The following is a 17,913-nucleotide window of genomic DNA, read 5'->3' on the forward strand; positions in this document are numbered from 1 at the left end:
TTAGGATCACCACTTTATTTTAAGAATGTGAAATGTCAGAATAATAGTAGAGAGAATGATTTCTTTAATCACTTTCCCAGTGGGTCTGAAGTTTACATTCTGAATTAGTATTTGGTAGCATTGCCTTTAAATTGTTTAACTTGGGTCAAACATTTCAGGTAGCCTTCCACAAGCTTCCCATAATAAGGTTGGGTGAATTTTGGCCCATTCCTCCTGACACAGCTGGTGTAACTGAGTCAGGTTTGTAAGGCCTCCTTGCTCGCACATGCTTTTTCAGTTCTGCCCACAAATGTTCTATAGGATTGAGGTCAGGGCTTTGTGATGGCCACTCCAATACCTTGACTTTGTTGTCCTTAAGCCATTTTTCCACCTCTTTGGAAGTATGCTTGGGGTCATTGTCCATTTGGAAGACCCATTTGTGACCAAGCTTTAACTTCCTGACTGATGTCTTGAGATGTTGCTTCAATATATCCACATAATTGTCCTCCATCATGAAGCCATCTATTTTGTGAAGTGCACCAATCCCTCATGCAGCAAAGCACCCCCACACATGATGCTGCCACCCCCATTCTTCACGGTTGGGATGGTGTTCTTTGGCTTGCAAGCCTCCCCCTTTTCCCTCCAAACAGAACGATGATCATTATGGCCAAGCAGTTCTCTTTTTGTTTCATCAGACCAGGGGACATTTCTCCAAAAAGTACAATCTGTGTCCCCATGTGCAGTTGCAAACTGTAGTCTGGCTTTTTGATGGTGGTTTTGGAGCAGTGGCTTCTTCCTTGCTGAGCGGCCTTTCAGGTTGTGTCAATATAGGACTCGTTTTACTGTGGATATAGATACTTTTGTACCTGTTTCCTCCAGCATCTTCACAAGGTCCTTTGCTGTTGTTCTGGGATTGATTTGCACTTTTCGCACCAAAGTACGTTCATCTCTAGGAGACAGAACGCATCTCCTTCCTGAGCGGTATGACGGCTGCGTGGTCCCATGGTGTTTATACACGCATACTTGTAATGGCTTTCTTCTGTGGACGAAGGAGAGGACCAAAGCGCAGCGTGGTTAGTGTTCATCATGTTTAATAAAGACGATAAACGTGAACACTATAAAATACAAAACTACAAATGTATAATAAATAAATAAAAAATAAAAAATAAAAAAAAATAAACAGTTCTGTCTGGTGCAGACACACGAAGACAGAAGACAACCACCCACAAAACAGGCTACCTAAATATGGTTCCCAATCAGAGACAGTGACTAACACCTGCCTCTGATTGAGAAACATATTAGGCCAAACATAGAAACGGGAAAACTAGACACACAACATAGAATGCCCACTCAGCTTATGTCCTGACCAACACTAAAACAAAGAAAACACAAAAGAACCATGGTCAGATCTTGACAGTACTATTGTTTGTACAGATGAACGTGGTACCTTCAGGCATTTGGAAATTGCTCCCAAGGATAAACCAGACTTGTGGCGGTCTACAATCTTTTTTCTGAGGTCTTGGCTGATTTATTTTGATTTTCCCATGATGTCAAGCAAAGAGACACTGACTTTGAAGGTTGGCCTTGAAATACATCCAATTGACTCAAATTATGTCAATTATCCTATCAGAAGCTTCTAAAGCCATGACATAATTTTCTGGAATTTTCCAAGATGTTTAAAGGCACAGTCAACTTAGTGTATGTAAACTTCTGACCCACTGGAATTGTGATAGAGTGAATTATAAGTGAAATAATCTGCCTGTAAACAATTGTTGGAAAAATTACTTGTGTCATCCACAAAGTAGATCTCCTAACCGATTTTCCAAAACTATTGTTTGTTAACAAGAAATGTGTGGAGTGGTTGAAAAACAAGTTTTAATGACTCCAACCTAAGTGTATGTAAACTTCCGACTTCAACTGTATCTGTGACTAACAGATGTCTATTCTCAGTCGTGAAGTCCATAGATTAGGGCCTAATTTATTTATTGACTGATTTCCTTAAACGCAACATGCAACAATTCCATTAAATTGTTGCATGTTGCGTTTATATTTTTATTCAGTATATTATGTGAGCTAAACATAAAAATGAAAAAAATAATTGCAAACATTTTCCTTAAAGTATATATATATATATATATATATATATATATATATATATATATATATAATTTATTTTTTTGCCTCACGGGTGGCGCAGTGGTCTAAGACTCTGGGTTCGAGCCCAGGCTCTGTCACAGCCGGCCGCGACCAGGAGATCCATGGGGTGACGCACAATTGGCCTAGCGTTGTCCGGGTTAGGGAGGGTTGGGCCGGTAGGGGTATCCTTGTCTCATCGCGCACTAGCGACTCCTGTAGCGGGCCGGGCGCAGTGAACGCTGACCAGGTTCCTAGGTGCACAGTGTTTCCTCGACACATTGGTGCGGCTGGCTTCCGGGTTGGATGCGCGCTGTGTTAAGAAGCAGTGCGGCTTGGTTGGGTTGTGTTTCGGAGGACACATGACTCTCGACCTTCATCTATCCCGAGCCCGTACGGGAGTTGTAGCGATGAGACAAGACAGTAACTACTAACAATTGGATACTACGAAATTGGGGAGAAAAAATATTTATTTTTTTAAAGTGCTAATTTTAGTGTCCCCGCTACAACAACAACAAATACTTAAATACATATAATATTGTCCTTGAAACATTAAATTGAAATACTGTAGAATTACATTAATCTTATAGAGGACTGCTCCTTCTGGGGAGTGCAAATGAATTCAAAGCCTCTCATTGGCCAATACATAGCATTAGCAATTTAGGGTTTGTGTACATCAATGGGGATAACATTTTTGTGCATAGTAAATTAATATTGTTATTATTTGACATTTTCAGGGTGGGAAAAACGCTTTCAATGTAAACGCTTCGACAGCATCATTGCATTTTGGTACACAATTACATACGTTTCCAACGAAACGCTTCGTTTGCCTTTCAGCATTGCGTTGCAGAGGCAGTTGCAGTGTGTTTGGTGTGGTGGGTACCTTGACTTTATCGAACTTATGCGTCATATTGTATGCGTAGACGGCTTAACAGAAATGGTATGCGTAGACGGCTTGACAGAAATGGTATGTGTAGATGGCTTGACAGAAATGAAAGCAGAAGTTGAATGTTGAACTTTTGTTATATACATATCCAGATGATGCTGCATATTATTTTGCGCAATAGCGCTGTTGTAGAAAAGATATGTAGACAGTCAGGCCCCCATTGATTTTGTTATAACGTTTGAGCATAAGAAGACAGCATTAGCCATGTCAAACTACGATATTTACTTAAAAACTGAAAATTCCCCTCCCGATTCATGACTACAATTTGCGCGTCCCCGACAGCGGAAGTTGCAGACAGAGTTCTTCCGGCGGTGGTTATGTGAACCGGTGAAAAAAGAAAATAACCGTGGAATAAAACAGCTGTATGTCTGTATTTCGAGTTCTTCTTCTCCAATATTCAAAGGTATTTGTGTTAGCTTGGATTACGCCATTTTCGCCTAAAAAACATAGGTAACAGATAGCTAGCATGCTAAATTAGCTAGACAAGCAACGTTAGCATTTCGTACTACTTGATGAACGGGCCGAGATTGTTAGCTAACTAGTTAGCTTATGCTAACTAGAAAATAACTATCTGGGTATTAAATATTAACGCAAATATACCCATAATTACCAACCTCCATGAAAAGACCAGCCAACTAACCGACTGAGCTAACGTTACCAATTAACTAACGTTATGTTAATGTTGAACTCACTTCATGCTAACTAACTCGCTAACTTCGCTCGTAACGTTAGCGAGCTATAAGCTAGTTAGTTTATTGGGCTTTCCACTCTTTGAAGCCCTCAGACTGAACAGAACGGACATATAACAATGTGTTAATGTAGCCATGCTCTAAAACATGTCATATATTAATCTTTCATAGATCCCTCTCTATTGCACCAATCTGCCGCTCTCTTTTTGTGACTAGAACTGCCTGAACAGCTAGAGAGTGTGTTTGTGTGTTCTCGGACCAGGGTGACTGTGTGAAGTATACACACCCTGTGTTTGCGAGGCTCTGTAGGAGACAACTCCAGACCCCAGAGTGAGGATTGTGTGTGAGCCTCTCGCTCCATATGTGTGTGACAATGGGGGACATCAGTGATCTGGACAGACAGATCGAACAACTTAGGCGCTGTGAACTCATCAAGGAAAATGAAGTCAAAGCACTGTGTGCCAAGGCCAGGTAATTAAACACACACACAGGCCATATTACTTTAACATTTCTGATAAAATCAATCTTCATCACTAAGCCTGTCGTCTGCTTGTGTTTGTGTTACAGGGAGATTCTGGTAGAGGAGAGTAACGTACAGAGGGTGGACTCTCCAGTTACAGTGAGTATTTTCAGAATAGAAGACATCTTGATTACTTCGTAGATCTGCCTAGACTGCCATTATTTGCATTTCACAACCTGATCCCTCTTGTTACATGTGTAATGTTGGATGATTGAATACATTTGGGGAATGGAAACGCTAGGCTTTAGAACACCAGCTAACTGTAAAGGCCATTTTATACTTGGTCTAACAACATGTTTGTAGGCAATTATGCGACAAGTGTCGCTGGTCAAAACATTTAATTTATACTTCGGTGGAATGTCTGTTAGTCCGTCACTGCGACTGTCAGTTTCCTTGTCGTGCAGACATTAAAAAGTTTACTTCTCTGCGACTGTCACAACGTCCGTTATCGTGGTTACTGTACTGTCACAGCAACCAGACCAAATCCTCCTGTGACAAGAGGATGCAGTTCTAAAATTCTCAGATAGAATGACCTACTTTTATTTCGTCACACTGTGGCAGTAAGCTATTTTATGTAAGCTCGCCATTACCTTGTAAATAATTGTTGCGGGTTTACTTTTCTGTAAGTACAATAAGTACAAAGTTCGATGTCGGATGACAATAGAATGTTCATGATGTCCCTAAGACGATTGTCTACAGACATGTAGATAGACCGACTGTAAATCAGCCTTAATTGTAAATCGCCATATTGGCATTGTTGCATCATCAGTAGGAGACTTTTGAAACTCCAGAATTTACTGAGATCATGGCTAGGGCTTTGCGGGGAACGCATTACCGGCACACCGGCAGTCAAATTCCACATGACCGCTTAGTCACGGTAATTAGGCTTCAAGCTCTGATGCTGCGGGTCATTTAGTAGCCCACTAAACTTGCTAACTGCCTGGTACTCAGCACTCTTGTCCCTCTAATCGCTCTGACAATGCAAATGTATTTGAGAATCTAATCTAACACTTAATGAGAGCCAATGAGCTCATGTTGCGCAACATTTATATAGGCTATGCAATTGCAGGAGAAATCATGTTGATGACCACTAATAAAAAGAGGATCCATCAGCTTTCTATAGGCTAGGCCAACTATATTTATTATTCAATTTTCCTAATTTTAACCCTTGTGCTTTGTTGAAAATAAATTGCGTTCATTGTGGTATGGGTCAGACCCGGACAGTTTAAACACGCTCAAGACAGTCAAAGAATCAAGTTAAAACAGCCCAAACTTTATTTGGTCTTGTCAGACCTTTCAGAAAGAAGAAATACAAGAACAGTTGATTTAAAAACTTTATATTTAAGAACTATTTGTTTGACATATTTTCTTTCTCACAGCAAGCATTTTCTGTTTCCCCAAGTGTACATTTTTTGTTGTATTTTCCAGTAACAATTAGGTGTGATTTGACCCTATTGGTCAAAATGATCCCTTCAGTCTTTCTCTCTAAATGTTGAACACAATGTACGTGTGCTTCCTGCAGATGTATTTATTGCATTCTACACTGCTGGTTTTACTGTCTTTGTGAGGGGGGCCCTGAAACAATTTTGATTACATTGGAAGCTGACAGTCCTACCTTGACTTCGTTGTGGGGACAGTGACCATTCTATATTACCATTTTTTAGACCTCCCATGTCCTCTCTTCTCTGGATGATGGTTGTTGCGTGCTCTCTCTCTCATCTGATGGAGGGGATGGTATAGCAGACTCCTCCTCTTCACCAAAGAAAAATTCACAATCTGGATCATCAACAGCATTGTCCTCTATCTCTGAAATGTCCTCTGTCTCTGAAACCTCTTATTGTATTTCACTGTCACAGTCCAGAATTTGTGATAAGGCTTCATTGACTGAAAATTTTTTGGAGATAAGTTTTGAGTGTCTGTGTCAGAGATCTGCTGCTCTCACACTGAGAAGGATAACATTGGGAAACTCCTTTTCACCCAAACATAGTTATAAAAGTGCAACCAGAACCAGTCAAAACAAAATACAAAGACACTTGTTTATTTTCGACCTGTGCCAATATCTATACACATGAAAGCCTCTGTGTCAAAAGGACCCACAACATCATGTTTGTATACAAAATCTACACAGACATTCCACAACACATCAGTGTGTCCAAATTTTGAAGTTAGGTTCATGACCATAAATGAGGAAAAGTCCTTTAATTCCATGGAGAAAACGGGAGGTTAACTAGTATTTTAGACAACTCAAAAGTGGAAATGGGTCAAATTGACCTGCAACATAACAGGAGGGTTAAGCACATTGCTTATATTTACAACAGGAGTACAGCCTACCTGGCATGAAATAAACCACCGGGAAAAACGTCCTCCATTTAAGTGCATAGATGACATGTATTTTTTCCCAGTGCCCCTGTTTCGAGACAGGTGCATGATAATGGTCCATTTTAAATCAAAGAAATTGTCACACATATTATTTAGTATATGTAAAGACAATATTAAATCAAGAATAGTTTGATGGGTGATAATATTAGCCCATCACTTGTGAATGATGCCCAGCATAAGAAACAAATACTTTTTTTTGCAACTGCTTTACAAGGGGTGTAGAGCCTAACTGGCATATATAAGCTGCGAGTGAGTTTCAAGATTTCACCATTACATGCATAATTGCCTTTGCGGTCACTTTTCATAATGGTGTTTTCCGCTAATGGAACAATTGCGCTTATGTGCTAATTTCTTAGCTTATAATGTGAAGAAATAGTGTAAGCTAAACGTTATGATCTGTTGCGTCACATTACATACATTTTTTATGCTAGTTGGTTGTATTAATTTGGGAATAGGTTGACTTTTGTACTATGGGGGATAGTAGATTGACAGGCCTTTGCTGTTTGTTAGGCCTACTCATCTTGTTGGCTGACAGAGTAAATGTGCGCAGTTCATCCAATATCTTCAATATGCATGTCGGAATGGGATAAGGACGCACATAGTTGCGTCACCGATTTGTCCGTCTTTACTTGTAGCAGGTGAGAAAGACCCGATCACGTGAAGGAGAGCCATGTGAATGAGAGACGGATTGCGCTGCACCCTCAGGGAGAATGGCAAAATGCAGCACTCCGGGCCGCAAAACCCATGGATTTATTTTCTAGTGCTTGTCAAATTGTGAGTGAGAGACTATTGGAGTGTGTACAGCCTGCTCAAAAAACAAAGTAGACCTCATGCCTTTTCAAGCGACTTTTTTTCCAAATCATCATTAGTGTCTCATCATGCAGCCTTACAATGTATTAAACATCAAAACATATAGCCCAAAGTTTGTAGAACAACTAAAGTTACATTAATAACTCTAAATTAAGGATATAGGAGTAACTATTTCTTTGTTAGCCGCTCAACACAGAATAGCCGCATGTGCACACTCCCTCAAATCGTTTGGAGAAAATATTTACAGTGCCTTGCGAAAATATTCGGCCCCCTTGAACTTTGCGACCTTTTGCCACATTTCAGGCTTCAAACATAAAGATATAAAACTGTTTTTTTTGTGAAGAATCAACAACAAGCGGGACACAATCATGAAGTGGAACGACATTTATTGGATATTTCAAACTTTTTTAACAAATCAAAAACTGAAAAATTGGGCGTGCAAAATTACTCAGCCCCCTTAAGTTAATACTTTGTAGCGCCACCTTTTGCTGCGATTACAGCTGTAAGTCGCTTGGGGTATGTCTCTATCAGTTTTGCACATCGAGAGACTGACATTTTTTCCCATTCCTCCTTGCAAAACAGCTCGAGCTCAGTGAGGTTGGATGGAGAGAATTTGTGAACAGATCAGTTCTTTCCACAGATTCTCGATTGGATTCAGGTCTGGACTTTGACTTGGCCATTCTAACACCTGGATATGTTTATTTTTGAACCATTCCATTGTAGATTTTGCTTTATGTTTTGGATCATTGTCTTGTTGGAAGACAAATCTCCGTCTCAGTCTCAGGTCTTTTGCAGACTCCATCAGGTTTTCTTCCAGAATGGTCCTGTATTTGGCTCCATCCATCTTCCCATCAATTTTAACCATCTTCCCTGTCCCTGCTGAAGAAAAGCAGGCCCAAACCATGATGCTGCCACCACCATGTTTGACAGTGGGGATGGTGTGTTGCTTTTACACCAAACATAACGTTTTGCATTGTTGCCAAAAAGTTCAATTTTGGTTTCATCTGACCAGAGCACCTTCTTCCACATGTTTGGTGTGTCTCCCAGGTGGCTTGTGGCAAACTTTAAACAACACTTTTTATGGATATCTTTAAGAAATGGCTTTCTTCTTGCCACTTCCATAAAGGTCAGATTTGTGCAATATACGACTGATTGTTGTCCTATGGACAGAGTCTCCCACCTCAGCTGTAGATCTCTGCAGTTCATCCAGAGTGATCATGGGCCTCTTGGCTGCATCTCTGATCAGTCTTCTCCTTGTATGAGCTGAAAGTTTAGAGGGACGGCCAGGTCTTGGTAGATTTGCAGTGGTCTGATACTCCTTCCATTTCAATATTATCGCTTGCACAGTGCTCCTTGGGATGTTTTAAAGCTTGGGAAATATTTTTGTATCCAAATCCGGCTTTAAACTTCTTCACAACAGTATCTCGGACCTGCCTGGTGTGTTCCTTGTTCTTCATGATGCTCTCTGCGCTTTTAACGGACCTCTGAGACTATCACAGTGCAGGTGCATTTATACGGAGACTTGATTACACACAGGTGGATTGTATTTGTCATCATTAGTCATTTAGGTCAACATTGGATCATTCAGAGATCCTCACTGAACTTCTGGAGAGAGTTTGCTGCACTGAAAGTAAAGGGGCTGAATAATTTTGCACGCCCAATTTTTCATTTTTTGATTTTTAAAAAAAGTTTGAAATATCCAATAAATGTCGTCCCACTTCATGATTGTGTCCCACTTGTTGTTGATTCTTCACAAAAAAATACAGTTTTATATCTTTGTTTGAAGCCTGAAATGTGGCAAAAGGTCGCAAAGTTCAAGGGTGCCGAATACTTTCGCAAGGCACTGTATTTTATTCAGCTTTGTTCAATTGTATTCTTCATACTATAAAATAATATAAATTAATGCCACGTAATTATAAGCAAATTAACTATTGTTGCCCACATCCATTTGACATAGCCACATCAGGACCTAACATAAGGACAACTTAGAATATGCTATTCTTCTGAAATTGACAATTTTCTTCATATCATGCTTCTTTAGACCTGTATAAAATAAATCATGGATTTATTGTGAAGGTGTAGGCTATATTGCATGGATTTATTAGACTTTTTAAAATGACTTGTAGGCTATGTGTGGGAACCAGGAGATGCTAATTGTGTTTGTTAATTAACAGTCAATTACCTTGAGACCGACGGTTATTTGCTTGGCAATCACCGGCTGACGAAATTTCGCGACCGCCACACTCCTAATCATGACCCCTGCATATATTAATGAGCCATACTTTGCTGGTGTCAAACCATTTATGAAAACATGATACATATTTTGGAAGCTGAGAAACAGCCCTTTGAAATGATACGTCAAGCAAAAAAACACATCCCTGCCGGGGGGGGGGGTGTCAGTGAATTAGCATCCTGTTCACCCCATTCCTCCCACCTTTTCCCGTTTTCTAAACGCTATGCGCTATACAAAAAAATCTGTCACTGATATTCACACTTCTACGCAATACAACATATTTAATATAACTTCACACTGTTCACTGTATAATCGAATACTGCATAGAATGACTAATTTGCTCATATTTGCGAAGGCCTGCCTGTGATTTGGCTGGAGGAATGGGATGATGGAATATTCATGCATAATGGTCTGCATGTCATTGTGGCAGGAAGGGGAAAACACTTAATTAAACTTTTACTCTTCAGTTAAGACTCACACATACTGTCTCCCTCACACACTCTGTCTCCCCCATAAACACACACTCACTGCTCCCAACTTTAAAAACGTTAGGCACCAAACAGAATGTAAGGAGCACCAGAAAGAGAGATTTTTGTTAGTTTAGTCTTACATTAAGCCTATATGAATCCTACCTTTTGAAGCATGAGTATGATCATGAGCATGATCTCATGAGTAGTAGACCCTTTTCCTTTCTTCCTATGCCAATCAAATATGCCTAGACCTGTCAAGTTACCAGGTTGTTAGCTACCTAGGTAACTTGACTGAACAATGGCCCGGGATTAGTTTAAAACAGCCCAGCCAGCGACATGTTTTGTGAAATTATATCAAATGCGTGCGAAATTGTGCAGGAAGAATATAAGGTTGCTCCAGTAATGTGAGTCATGTTTTTTTAACCCTTTGAGCTGGAGGCAAGTCATTTTCTTTGCTGTAAATCTGCAAGCATGACTGTCGCAGAGCTGTTTTTCTTCTGGCACTGCTGTGTGACAGCGAACTTGCAAAGCCTATCAGACTGGCCTGTGCTCTTGGATATACCAGGGATGAAATTATATAGAATGTAGACCTATCAATTTTGCTCGTTCTGCACGCTGCTCCAATGTATCAAATGTACAAATGTAACAGAAGTCTGATCAGTGTCTGCATCCCCCCTCGCCATCACGGCTAAATTATATTTAAAAAACTGAGGAATAGATGCGCAGGAAGAGCGGATGGAGAGAAGCTGGTGATTGATAGCAGGAATGGGATGCGGCTGGCGGAAATGTGAAATGCGCATGAAAGTGAAGGGGACATTATTGGACCGGTGCTAACAAGAGACTAGTTGCTGTTGCTTACATTTTTTTTACAGAATTTATTTTTAAAATTATAACAGGTGCCAGCGGGTACTTCAGATCAGTAGGGCTGAAAAATGTCATAGTATCATATGAAACGGTACTATTGTTGGTATCATAAGTATCATGATGTTTTGGTAGCGTGACATTACTGTGGTACTGGTATACCATGCAACACTTCTTCATATCTAACTTAATCATTTTCCAGTTTGTGTTAGCTAGGTCTCGCTCATACCTAAAATGACATGCTCTTCAAATTGTCGATAGGAGTATTTTAGCTTGTAGTTATCAATGAAACCATTTACATAAAAAAGACGAGACGAGCTAAATCAAGTAGGCAGGCTAGTTAGATACGTTGCCTCATTTTGGCTGATTGTCTACTCGGCTTGTCAACATTTCATTTCACTGACTCATCAATTGGAAAAAATACTCTAAAATGTACATATAATTATCAACATTAAAGCGAATTGTATACAGTTTCATACCTTAATATTGTTGTCCTGATCTCAATGACAGAGCTGTCAAAGTTGAGAAACCTTTTAGGTCCAGTAGAGGCACGGCACCTCCCAGTGGCCGCATTTACTTTGTCTCAATGCCAAAACTCACAATTTGCTCACTCCTACCAAAGACACATTGGCGTCAGTTGTTACAATGGCAATTCAAGATGCCGCTACCCATACCTCCTAATAAACGTTGTTCAAGGTCAAAATACAAAAAATATTGATTTTCTATTTTAGAAGCACATGTTTAGTATTAGTGGGTTGAATACATGTTTGCTCAGCTTACTTCCTGAATTGTTGCCCTTTAATTCCCTACAATTCTTATTTTCTATCACAGGTGTGTGGGGATATTCATGGACAGTTTTATGACCTAAAGGAGTTGTTTAGAGTAAGTTCAGTCTCCTGTCTGTATTTCCTGCATTTCATCTGTATGATTTCTCAGTGCCTCTTTGTCCGCACAGTTCCAAACTCAACATATGCACCATTTTGCTTCATTATGCCATAAACTCCATGTCATTTTACATGCATATCATATTCTGCTGTGCCATATTTGACGTGTCATTATTTAACACTTCAATTGCGTGTGTGCAAGGTAGGGGGCGATGTTCCGGAGACAAACTATCTCTTCATGGGTGACTTTGTGGACCGAGGCTTCTACAGCGTGGAGACGTTCCTGCTGCTCCTAGCACTCAAGGTACTCGAGAGAAGCCAAATCGGAGCTATTCAATTATTCTGTAGATTCTCTAGATGTTTTCATTCTTCAGACCCTCTTTCACTCCCTCTGTTGTAGTGTTTCTAATGCTATGCAGGGTTGGAGTTAGTTAAATTTAAACTTATGTAAATTCATGAAATGCAATGATTGGACATTTTTTATACTTTCTCATTGTACTGTGCGAAGTGTGCGCTTTGTGTCTAGCCCCACTACTAACCTCTCTATGGGACAAAGTCAGACCTACTACCCCTCATTTGCTTTTTGGCCAGTAGGGTCCCATTGAAGGACCCATTCTAACAAGTAACTTACCCCTTTCCCCCCCCCCCCCCCCCCCCCCACAGGTGCGGTATCCAGACAGGATCACTCTGATCCGAGGGAACCACGAGTCACGGCAGATCACACAGGTCTACGGCTTCTATGACGAGTGCCTCCGCAAGTACGGCTCGGTCACCGTGTGGAGATACTGCACCGAGATCTTTGATTACCTGTCCCTCTCTGCCATCATCGACGGCAAGGTGCGCTCCCCGGCCCCTTCAGTCACATTTCTCTGCTTCTCTCTGATTGTTATTTGTGCCGTCTTACCAACTCCTATGGTCATACCAAGGAGGGACGTGACAATGAACATAGGAGTTGATAATACAGCACAAATAGATCTGGGACCAGGCTAGATTGTTATGGTTAGATGGCTAGTCTCGCGAAATAGCTAGGTCTCACTGAAACAGCATGACTCGTGACAATCTCCCCTCTTTATATCTTTCTCAGGTGTTCCTCTGGTAATTAATGCAAGTAACTCTGGATCGCAATCGCACCCATCGGTTCAAACATGTTTTGTTGCTTTATTGAGAAGAATGTTTTTAAAGAAACCTGTTTCTTGAGTTGGATTGTGTAAGGCCTTAACTATACTGAACAAAAATATAAACACAACATGCAACGATTTGAAAGGTTTTACTGAGTTCCAGTTCATATAAGAAAATCAGTCAATTGAAATAAATTCATTAGGCCTTAATCTATGGATTTCACATGACTGGGAATACAGATCTGTTGGTCACTGATACCTTTAAAAATATTTGGGGCTGTGGATCAGAACCAGTCAGTGTCTGCTGTAACCGCCATTTGCCTCATTCAACGAGAAACATCTAATTCGCATAGAGTTGATCAGGCTGTTGATTGTGGCCTGTGAAATGTTGTCCCACTCTTAAATGGCTTTGCAGAGTTGCTGGATATTGGCAGGAACTAGAACACGCTGTTGTACACGTCAATCCAGAGCATCCCAAACATGCTTAATGGGTGACATGTCTGTGTATGCAGGTCATGGAAGAACTAGGATATTTTCAGCTTCCAGGAATTGTGTACAGATCCTTGCGACATGGAGCTGTGGATTATCATGCTGAAACATGAGGTGATGGCTGCGGATGAATGGCACGACAATGGGCCTCAGGGTCTCATCACGGCATATCTGTGCGTTCAAATTGCCATCGATAAAAAATGCTATTGTGTTTGTTATCCATAGCTTATGCCTGCCCATACCATAACCTTACCGCCACCATGGGGCACTCAAAACGTTGACATCAGCAAACTGCGCACCACACAACGCCTTACACGTGGTCTGCGGTTGTGAGGCCGGTTGGACCTACTGCCAAATTCTCTAGATGTTGGAGGCGGCTTATGGTAGAGAAATGAACATTCATTCCTCTGGCAACAGCTCTGGTGGATGTTCCTGCAGTCAGCATGTCAATTGCACGCTCACATAACTTGAGACTTCTGTGGGATTGTGGTGTGTAACAAAACTGCACATTATAGTGGCCTTTTATTGTCCCCAGCACAAGGTGCATCTGTGTAATGGTCATGATGTTTAATCAGCTTCTTGATATGCCACACCTGTCAGGTGGATGCATTATCTTGGCAAAGGAGAAATGCTCACTAAAAGGATGTAAACAATGTGTGTACTACATTTGAGAGAAATAAGCTTTTTGTGCGTATGAAAAATATCAGGGCTCTTATATTTTAGCTCATGAAACGTGTTAATATTTTTGTCCAATGTAGATTTTTTCTCTCTCTCTTTCTCTCATTGTGTAGATATTCTGTGTGCATGGTGGCCTTTCTCCCTCTATTCAAACTCTGGACCAGATCAGAACTATCGACAGGAAGCAGGAAGTGCCTCACGATGGCCCCATGTGTGACCTGCTGTGGTCTGACCCAGAAGGTAAGATACTGGTAAATAACCCTTCCACCCCAAAAACGTGTAGCTATAAGCAGGATGGTGAAGATTACACCAAGTCTGTCTCACACATTTTAGCATTTATGCCCCAACAAAAAGGAATGAGACAATTTAACTTTCTCTCTCACAGACACCACAGGGTGGGGGGTGAGCCCGAGGGGGGCGGGCTACCTGTTTGGCAGTGACGTGGTGGCCCAGTTCAATGCGGCCAATGACATCCACATGATCTGCAGGGCCCACCAGCTGGTCATGGAGGGCTACAAGTGGCACTTCAATGAGACAGTGCTAACTGTGTGGTCCGCACCCAACTACTGCTACAGGTCTGTGTCCTGTCTCCATCTTTTTCTTGCTTGCTTGTCGTTTATTTTTTTTCTATATATTCTGCATTTGGACTGCTGAGTTTATGGCCAAACTCTGCTGTGTATGCATTGTTAGCTTATAGCAATGTTTAGGTCGACATAGCAACCATCTAACTCTTCTGCTCCCTCTCTCCCTCCCCTGTAACACAGATGTGGTAATGTGGCAGCCATCTTGGAGCTGGATGAGCACCTGCAGAGGGAGTTCATCATATTTGAAGCTGCCCCGCAGGAAACCAGGGGCATTCCCTCCAAAAAGCCAGTGGCAGACTACTTCCTGTGACCTCTCACCCTGGAGGGAATATGGAGCCTTTGGCTGTGTTCCCCTGCTCAGACGTTGCATGCATCAACCAATGGTTGCGTGCCACATCATTGACTGTCGTCGACTGCTATATTGCTATAACTTGATGTGGTTAGCTGATACTTAAAATGTCTATCCAGGGGTTGTAAGATCTGGCATGCGTCAGCAATGCCTGGGCAGAGGAACGCGCCCTTTATGTTAGGATGGTTTCTTGTGTCTTGAACCTCTTTGGTTCTGTTTCAAACTGACCCCTAGACCAGGGGTATACAACCCTGTTCCTGGAGTGCTGCAGGTACTGTACAATTGTCTCAAGGCACCACATTGAGCTACTAAGCTTATTTATCAGTTCAGTGATTGCCTAAATTCAAAAAAAATATTCTTCCAGGTTGGTTTAATCAAAAACAGGAAGTGCCTTCTGCACACCAAGACCAGGGTTGCCTACCCCTGCCCTAGACACTTCTTGATTCCCCACTGTAGAGATGAAAGAGCTGTGTCAGTGTGAGCAATATGGCAGAAACTCCACCTAGCCCTCTATCCACCTACCCTATCAGAGGATGAGGTGGCGCTATTACCATACTGCTGATACTGTCCAGGCCTTGGTTGGAAGATCATGAAGTATCTAGTTGTGACTGCTTTGGGTCTGAATGAATCTGTGCCCATTTCAACTCTTTACAATGGCCATAGTTCTTTTTCTTCCTCCTCTCCTATTAACTTCTCTTATCCCCTCTCGCCGCCATTGAGTTGTTTGGTATTTGCCCTTCCCCCTAATCTTGTAGTATTTTTACATTTGAAAATGTGAACATTGTCCTACAGATGGAAGGATACTTGAAAGGAGATGAAAGAATATTTTAATCTGAAGATATAGGAAATTAACCCATTTCTGGGTTGAATTTTCCATATGCATAATTTCTTACACATTTTTCTTTGATTTTTGTATAACTGTTGTGTAAAGGATGAACTGCAAAAATTATTTTTCTTCAGTTTGCTATTTCAGTGTCCTGTTTGCTTGTTTTCTATAACTCAGTTTTCAAAAACATTGTTCTCGATTGCTACTCAGCCTAAACAGCACCTACACTCAAACAAAAATAAAGTAACTGGTTAAATGGGATCACTACACACATTTTTTTTCTTTCTGTACCTTGTTGATGCCTATTGATCCACAAATCTCTGTAGGGTTCACTGTTGACTTTTGATATTGTGAAAATAAAATCTTTTTGTATCAATCTCCTTTATCTGCTGGAGTGGCTATAGTTTGGACATTTCAAGTTCTGTTTATTTAGCCAGTTGAAGCATGGAGTGGAAAAAAATACAATGTTTTTGAACTAACCTTCAATTATATATCCAGACATGATATACTGTTGAGTGTTGTTCCCAACCAAAGTCCTAATTGCAATATTACAAGAGGCATGAAATGATTAAGTGTGGTGATTTTAGATAACATCTTAGTAATTTAGCAGGCACACTTGTCCAGCGTGACTGTTTTATATATATATATATATATATATATATATAAAATGTGGACATTCACAGAGCAATCAATACTTTTGGAGAGAGAGTGAGATCATGAGCAGATGGGCTCCTGCATTTTTCAGCATGTTTTTTCAAAAAAAAGATTTAGATTTTTCTGCAAGGACATATACAGGATTCTACCCTCCACTACATAACCTTCAAACCAAATTAAAAATCCAAACCTACAACCTAATTTTGGACAAAATTACCTGGAAGGATTCCTATTACTAAATATTCTTAATTCCAAGGTACAGTGCCTTGCGAAAGTATTCGGCCCCCTTGAACTTTGCGACCTTTTGCCACATTTCAGGCTTCAAACATAAAGATAAAACTGTATTTTTTTGTGAAGAATCAACAAGTGGGACGAAATCATGAAGTGGAACGACATTTATTGGATATTTCAAACTTTTTTAACAAATCAAAAACTGAAAAATTGGGCGTGCAAAATTATTCGGCCCCTTTACTTTCAGTGCAGCAAACTCTCTCCAGAAGTTCAGTGAGGATCTCTGAATGATCCAATGTTGACCTAAATGACTAATGATGATAAATACAATCCACCTGTGTGTAATCAAGTCTCCGTATAAATGCACCTGCACTGTGATAGTCTCAGAGGTCCGTTAAAAGCGCAGAGAACATCATGAAGAACAAGGAACACACCAGGCAGGTCCGAGATACTGTTGTGAAGAAGTTTAAAGCCGGATTTGGATACAAAAATATTTCCCAAGCTTTAAATATCCCAAGGAGCACTGTGCAAGCGATAATATTGAAATGGAAGGAGTATCAGACCACTGCAAATCTACCAAGACCTGGCCGTCCCTCTATAAACTTTCAGCACATACAAGGAGAATACTGATCAGAGATGCAGCCAAGAGGCCCATGCTCACTCTGGATGAACTGCAGAGATCTACAGCTGAGGTGGGAGACTCTGTCCATAGGACAACAATCAGTCGTATATTGCACAAATCTGGCCTTTATGGAAGAGTGGCAAGAAGAAAGCCATTTCTTAAAGATATCCATAAAAAGTGTCGTTTAAAGTTTGCCACAAGCCACCTGGGAGACACACCAAACATGTGGAAGAAGGTGCTCTGGTCAGATGAAACCAAAATTGACCTTTTTGGCAACAATGCAAAACGTTATGTTTGGCGTAAAAGCAACACAGCTGAACACACCATCCCCACTGTCAAACATGGTGGTGGCAGCATCATGGTTTGGGCCTGCTTTTCTTCAGCAGGGACAGGGAAGATGGTTAAAATTGATGGGAAGATGGATGGAGCCAAATACAGGACCATTCTGGAAGAAAACC

The 17,913-nt window shown here is 40.9% G+C and overlaps 1 protein-coding gene across 3 annotated transcripts; it reads left to right on the top strand.

The window, feature by feature from the left end:
* The first annotated feature begins 3,166 nt into the window (after positions 1-3,166).
* Positions 3,167-16,324, top strand: LOC110521905 (serine/threonine-protein phosphatase 4 catalytic subunit B). Of its 3 annotated transcripts, none has more exons than XM_036968817.2 (9): positions 3,167-3,461; positions 4,010-4,218; positions 4,315-4,366; positions 11,852-11,902; positions 12,107-12,208; positions 12,568-12,741; positions 14,303-14,429; positions 14,575-14,764; positions 14,954-16,324. In XM_036968817.2, the coding sequence occupies exons 2-9, from the start codon at positions 4,109-4,111 to the stop codon at positions 15,081-15,083; spliced, it is 936 nt and encodes a 311-aa protein (XP_036824712.1). In that variant the 5' UTR covers positions 3,167-3,461; positions 4,010-4,108; the 3' UTR covers positions 15,084-16,324. The 3 variants fall into 3 exon arrangements, with proteins under 3 accessions (XP_036824712.1, XP_036824714.1, XP_036824713.1); XM_036968819.2 differs by having other exon boundaries at positions 3,330-3,461; positions 3,964-4,218; XM_036968818.2 differs by having other exon boundaries at positions 3,342-3,461; positions 3,919-4,218.
* The last annotated feature ends 1,589 nt before the right edge of the window (positions 16,325-17,913 follow it).

This window comes from Oncorhynchus mykiss, chromosome 4, assembly GCF_057628025.1.
Source record: "Oncorhynchus mykiss isolate SJ-2025 chromosome 4, ASM5762802v1, whole genome shotgun sequence".
NCBI classification, from domain to species: Eukaryota; Metazoa; Chordata; class Actinopteri; order Salmoniformes; family Salmonidae; genus Oncorhynchus; species Oncorhynchus mykiss.

What these genes read in the sequence shown, in the direction of transcription:
- LOC110521905 (XM_036968817.2), top strand. Translation starts at nt 4,109, where the DNA reads ATGTGTGTGACAATGGGGGACATCAGTGATCTGGACAGACAGATCGAA. An exon ending in GCACTGTGTGCCAAGGCCAG is followed by an intron (nt 4,219 to 4,314) that starts GTAATTAAACAC and finishes TTTGTGTTACAG; the next exon opens with GGAGATTCTGGTAGAGGAGA. An exon ending in GCTGTGGTCTGACCCAGAAG is followed by an intron (nt 14,430 to 14,574) that starts GTAAGATACTGG and finishes TCTCTCTCACAG; the next exon opens with ACACCACAGGGTGGGGGGTG.